This window comes from Protomyctophum parallelum (assembly GCF_964188405.1).
Source record: "Protomyctophum parallelum genome assembly, chromosome: 3".
Classification (NCBI taxonomy): Eukaryota; Metazoa; Chordata; class Actinopteri; order Myctophiformes; family Myctophidae; genus Protomyctophum; species Protomyctophum parallelum.
Genome location: NC_139698.1, coordinates 48,913,851 through 48,920,346, shown reverse-complemented (window position 1 = coordinate 48,920,346; position 6,496 = coordinate 48,913,851). Strand labels below are relative to the sequence as shown.

The window sequence follows — 6,496 nt, the reverse complement described above, 5'->3', positions numbered from 1 at the left end:
GCTATCGAAAATAGCTGATCTACAAGCTCACAGGGGGTTGAATCGCCGAGTTTGCAGATCTGCAGTGGTTTTGTTTTGTTTTATTACAGATTTTGTCCTTAAAATGAATGATGCAAAAGCGGTTAAAGTGGCTAATAAGTCATATGCTCTTATTATGCTAGTTAATGGTGAGCTCAGTAGCTAGCTAATTAAGCACTAAAGATTAACGTTAACGCTGACCACCTGCAGCCATGCATGTGCACCTCGACCTGAAGCAGCATTCAGTGCCGATTTAATGCAGTTAAACATCAGTCAGCAGGACCCACACAACTGACAACTATCTTTGAAAAAGTAGCATAAAGCATCAACAGTAAATGCAATACTTGCGATGTATTGTACATCATCGGTAAACAAACGGATAACCTACCCAAATATCAGGCCGCTGTTCACGTTTAAAAGGACGTTGCTCGGCAACGTGCCGCTGTCTGTCTGTCTGTGTCTCTCCCTCTGCTCTTTCTCCACGCAGCAACAACCCTCACGAACGCACACCGTTGGACGAGTCCATTTCCGCACCCACGAAGGGGGGGAAGCTCTTGGTGCTTTCTGCGTTAAAATAACACACTTCGCTCTTCATTCCACCGATGTCCGCGCACAGCCCTCACTGTAAAGTCATCAAGTAACGTTAATGTTAACGCCAGTGAGTGACTACATCCGAAACGAGCGAATACACGACGCCTCGTTTATGTTCCCCCGTGGTGCGCAATGGTAGATTCGGATGGAGTGATTTTTTTTTTTACTTCCAGGAACTGAATTAGGAGACCATACAATACGGTATTTTGTCTGTTTTTGTTTTGTTTTGTTATGATCCTGCGTGGTTAAATCTACAGTGTTTTAATGTCCACGACAAACAATCGTGTCATAGAATTGCATGTTAGTTGCCGTTTACCGTGCCGTGACAACTATCTTAACATTATTGTTCTGCAAGCATTACTGACCGCTCCTCATGATTCAGCACAGAGGAACGAGAACGTATATATTGATCTGATTTGCATTGGTTGGGAAATCGATAACGTGACTGTGACTATTTTCCAATCGCAGATAGAGAAGTAATGAGTGCAGCAGGAGACTCAAACCCCGCCGCCACACCCACTCCTTGTGAGGACAGCCAAGGAGACGGACGATGGATGTCTTTGGTGTGTGTGTGTGTGTGGTGTGGTCATGTTATGTGTGTGCGTGCGTGATGTTCACATTTTGGACATCAACTAGACCTACTTGTCCTGGATGTCATGTCAAATTGTTTCAATTTAATTGTACTGCATTGTCATAACTCATAACATACTATCTACTGGTTGGTATCTGTACAGTTGGGTAGAGTAATGGTTAGGTTTGGGTTGGGTATATGGCTAATGGGAAATAGAATCAATGTAAGGCAATGCAATGTTCCCAAAAAGCAAGATTCATGTGTGCGAGAGACATTCAGTTGGTCCAGCTGTTTGATGCCTATACCTGTTACAGTGGCCTAAATTCCAGTTCACAGTTGCTTATTTGGAATTTAGGCCTTGGGTGTTGTTGCTTACTCATACTGTATGCTTGATAATGTCTGCAGAGTACTATAAATCACATTTTGCCATATGCTTCTTCCCTTCTTGTAAAATAAAGTAATACCTGGCCATATGTTTTTACTTTCTTTATCTTTCTATAGCACAACCGATTTGTGTCTGACAGCAAGGACAAGGAACCAGATGTTCTGTTTGTTGGAGACTCTCTTATTCAGCTCATGCACCAATTTGCGGTAAGCCTTGTTCACATGTGAAAAATACAGCTTAGCACCATATGATATTCGTTATTGCATATTGTCTCAATATGACTTCATCACTTTAGACGGAATGACTTGTTTGTAACTGAGCGTTCATCACAACAAGTGATTGCACATAGGCTATAGTTTATTTTGTTATGGTTTTGTGTGCAGGTTTGGCGAGAACTCTTTTCTCCCCTCCATGCCCTCAACTTTGGGGTAGGTGGCGATGCAACACAGCATGTACTATGGAGACTGAGCAATGGAGAATTGGATAACATCAGCCCAAAGGTATTCTGTTAAAATCAGTGAATGTCTTGTCCTCACAAAGATGCTACACAGCAAGCAACAGTATATCATATACTGTATGGGATAAAATTCACATTTCCATTTTCCTTTTTACAAATGTTTTCATAGCCATCAGATGAGCAATAATTTTGAAAGCTATCTTACTGCTACATAAAACATAAAAACACACCAAAGATTATTCTGAGATCTGAGAGAACAAGATCTATTTAACTAAAACATGTTAATCAAGTTGTCTTAATTATTTACATATATTCTTGTCTATTGTATCCAGGTTGTTGTGCTGTGGGTGGGCACCAATAACCACGGCCAAACAGCAGAACAGATCTGTGGCGGCATCATGGCCATTGTCCAAGTCATCAAGAACAAGCTCCGCTATGCCCATACCATTGTACTTGTAGGTGTTTCTGACCTTGTCTGTTTATTATCTTTTTATAGATTTTATGTTGCTATTGAAATTCCCAAGCACATGGTTGTTACTTGCGGTTTAAAACAATTTATTGAAACATACAAGGTTTCAGCCATGTCTCATGACCCTTGTCATAGCAAGATACAACTTAGCCCAGCTTGGAAAATAACGCATATACCGTACACACAAGAAGACTGAGGTAGAAGTAAATTCCTCCCCAGCTGATGACCCGTTTAGGCCCACAGAGGGGTTCAGTGAGATGTCACAGCACACCCGTTCAAAAGGCACTGGAGGAGGTGCGTCAGGCAGGAATACCATCACCTGTATCTTGATATGCTATTATGCTTGTTTGGGGACAATATGGTTGACCTACAGTAAAATTGAGAAAGATTGGTTTAACCGAAATAAGACCTGCATTATTCCACAGAGGTCGACTTGGCTACATTACTGGCAATAGTCTATATAAATGAAAAGTATTTTTTATCACTTCTGTTTTTCTTTATCAAAAATATAGTGCATCCTTATTTACAAACTAACGTACATACTGACATACTCTAGTTTAAAAGTATAAAAATAGTATAGAAATCACACTCGTGCGAAATGAGGGGCGCTCTTATCATACATCAGCCAATCAAATCATCACATTCCGTGCTCATACCATAGACTGTAAAAAATATGGACAATGCGTTCGCCGAGTCTAACATGGACGTAAAATGAAGCCTGTTATTCCTGCACTGTAAGTCGCCATCTTTCTAGATCCGTTTGGTACCAGCTGGCCATTGGCTGGCTCCGTTTTGGACCAGCTGGCCATTGGCTGCCCAGACAACGAGGCGGGACTTCCCCCCTTCTTCTCCGTTGGTTTTTATTTTGACTCGAGTGGGAGGGGAATCCCGATCATAGACTGTAACGGTAGCCACGCCCCTCAGAACATACGCGATGTTTTTTTTTCTTTATGGTCATTTTTTTAATTAATGGAACATAATTTTCCAAAAAGAATATTATGACATTAGAAATGAGACTTTAAACTAGTGACTGGAAGAAGAAAGTATTCATGACCATGTTTATTAAGGTAATACAGTCTAGGTGAAGTTGGGCCAAAATACATGGGCCTCTATGGAGCTATGGGGCTTTTTGGGTCCAGTCCAGCGCCACAACAGGCCATTATATGAACTACCGATTTCAAATGAGGCTTCACGAAATATCTGGCTGACTGCCCCCCTGGCTCATACACACAAACACACAAAAGCTGTGCATGACATTTCTGTTTTCTTCACGTGTTTTCCAGGGGATACTGCCCAGGGGTAAGATGCCCAACCCACTACGGGAACGGAACGCTCAGGTCAACCGGCTGGTCAAGGAGGCCGTGTCCTCTCTCCCCCACGCCTCCTTCCTGGACGTGGATCCTGGCTTTGTCCACTCTGATGGAGGCATCAATCACCAGGACATGTATGACTACCTCCATCTGACTCCGCAGGCCTATCAGACCGTGTGCCAACCCATACACGCCCACCTTAAATCCATGCTAGAGAAGCCAGCCGAGCAATGAGGAGTCAACCAGCTACCCACAACACAACACAGACTGGGTCACAGACCGACACTACCACAGTGTTCCCTGTCTGTTTATGGAGAGCATCAAGAATAATTTATGCTTTTGCGACAAAGTGTTGTGTGACGTGTCACTCAACAAAAATAACGGTGACACTTATTCAGTTGAACATTTTATTTCTGCCGCACAACACTTTGTCACAGAAGCATGAATCAGGCTTCACACTGTTGTTACCTTATTAATACCTTAATCAATGTATGGAATCAAATAGTGGCACGTTTAAGATAGAAGAGTAGTTTGTGAAAGTTCTCTCCATGGCCAGGGTTGGTGACCACTGTCACTATTAATGGGACCATAAACTCCTTTGTGTTTATGCTGCACTGCATTTGCTAAGTTAAATGTGCTGCAATATGCCAGGATATCTGGTGTAAACGGAGTAAAAAAACTGCCCTCACTTCTTTAGTAATTAAACATTTGCTTTGAATAATGGCTTTAGTTTGTCAGGCTCAATACATATTTCACATATTATGTTCTCTTAATTAATGTGGCTTCATTTGTATGTGTGAGTTCAGGTGACCAAGTTTTTGTGTTTGTTTGTTTGTTACATAGTGATCAAACATTGGCAAAATACATCAATCCACTCTAGTTTTTGATCGTTATGCTATTTGTTGTAATATCATTGCCATTCCACCATTGGCCCCGTTTACAATTTGTCACACATGTTTAAAGCAATGTTTATGACAGGTTTCGCTTGGCTGCAGAGATAATGTATGTATTTGAGTAGATTGTTGAGCTGTTGTATGGGTATATATGCGTACATGCTTGTGCTTCAAGTTCAATCTCCTCTTAAGACATAAAGGCCTATTTGACTCCCTTTGCAAGGTTTCACTTTACCGCTTCACTACGGCTCATGAGGACACTTGGACAAGGACTGTTACTGAACTTGAATGATGTTTCAGGGATGGCTGATTCTGTGATGTCAGAATGCATTAAATGCAAAACCAAGGCACATTTTGGGCATTCTTCATTGATTACAGACGATACCTAATTGTGGTGCTATCGAGAATCATTCATTATTAGATGCATTGCTGCTTGGTCAGGTTTTAGGATTGCTCTGAACCACTAAGAGCATCAATAGTGCACTATGAGCATGTACAGTACGTGAGTTGTACAGTTGTATTACCTTTAGGTTTCACACTTATTATACAAGAAATTGTTTGAACAACTGGCTGTTATTGTAATTGTTTATTCAAGGTAGACTTCTTCTAAAACCTTGCCTCCAAACCTTCCATAGTATCGGTCCATAAACTGAAACTTCCAACTTCTCATCAAGCATTAAAAGGGCTAGATGAAGAGATACTGTATCCCTGTTTTATAAGTCTTTTCTTCTCTGCCCATGATCATATTTCCCTGTAGGTGGATATTAATTTACATGTGGGAGAGTGACTTTTGGGTATTCAGTGTGTCAGTGATGACAGCACTGTAAAAGATCAAGTCTAGACAATATCTGTCTAGCATGAGATATTTATGCTATTGAAAAATCTATCTTATGTCCAATTTCTTATAATACACTACCACACCAACTTTGTTTATCCCAATTGCGCTTGCAATGGGACAGCTACAGCTAGAGGACAGCTACAGTATGACCTATGTTATCACTAGAATCTGATATCTCATCATTTTTGGTGGTTGAGAGACTAATGTTATTGTTAAACAAGCATTATTCACATATTTTACTGTTTGGTGTTGCTGTAGATTTGCCCTGTTTGTTTTTATTGTCTGCTGCTATAGGTCAGTATCATGTGGGTCCCACACTACTATGCCTTTGAGCCATTATTCAACAGCCATGACTCAACGAAATTCTCTTTTGGCAAAGATATGCTCTTTCCACCGACTCCTAACAAATACCATGCCAGGAATGGGTGATTAGGCTACTAGGTACACACCTCATGAATATAAGTATGAAAGTTATTTGAAATGGAAAAGTGTATTGTTATTTCTGAATTATAGGAATTTAAAAAAATGATTAACAGGCCATGAGTGTCACCACTGTGACAGATGGTATACAGTAGCTACCATGTAATCCTATGTTCCTCTTGCATTGTCCTGTGTAGTTAGTACTAGTAGCCTACTGCAGGGAAATATATATTTTTTAAAGGGCATGGAACAAAGGATACAAGCCAGGTGAAAAGGTATGGTGTTGGGGTATACTGTAGTTCTGTGTTTATGCTTTTGGCTGAGGCACCACGACAAATCACAAATCACTATACATTATTATATTATTTTAGTATAACCTCTGGAGTCTATCAAGCAAATAGTTGCTGCATGGGACCACACCTTGTAACATTTGATGGCTTCAAAGAGAGCAACATCAGAAAGTCATGTGAGGCTTACATGGTGATATTATAAGTCAATGTTTTATTATGAAGACAAACAAGAAACTGGGCACATTTATTCCTTT

The 6,496-nt window shown here is 40.7% G+C and overlaps 1 protein-coding gene across 2 annotated transcripts; it reads left to right on the top strand.

Annotated features, from left to right (window-relative positions):
• The first annotated feature begins 699 nt into the window (after window positions 1–699).
• pafah1b3 (platelet-activating factor acetylhydrolase, isoform Ib, gamma subunit) lies at window positions 700–5,067 on the top strand. 2 transcript variants are annotated; one of them, XM_083761721.1, is made up of 6 exons: window positions 700–810; window positions 1,078–1,172; window positions 1,682–1,771; window positions 1,949–2,065; window positions 2,355–2,477; window positions 3,775–5,067. In XM_083761721.1, exons 2-6 carry the CDS (start codon window positions 1,089–1,091, stop codon window positions 4,033–4,035), a joined length of 675 nt encoding a protein of 224 aa, XP_083617847.1. In that variant the 5' UTR covers window positions 700–810; window positions 1,078–1,088; the 3' UTR covers window positions 4,036–5,067. The 2 variants fall into 2 exon arrangements, with proteins under 2 accessions (XP_083617847.1, XP_083617848.1); XM_083761722.1 differs by lacking the exon at window positions 700–810 and having other exon boundaries at window positions 835–1,172.
• The last annotated feature ends 1,429 nt before the right edge of the window (window positions 5,068–6,496 follow it).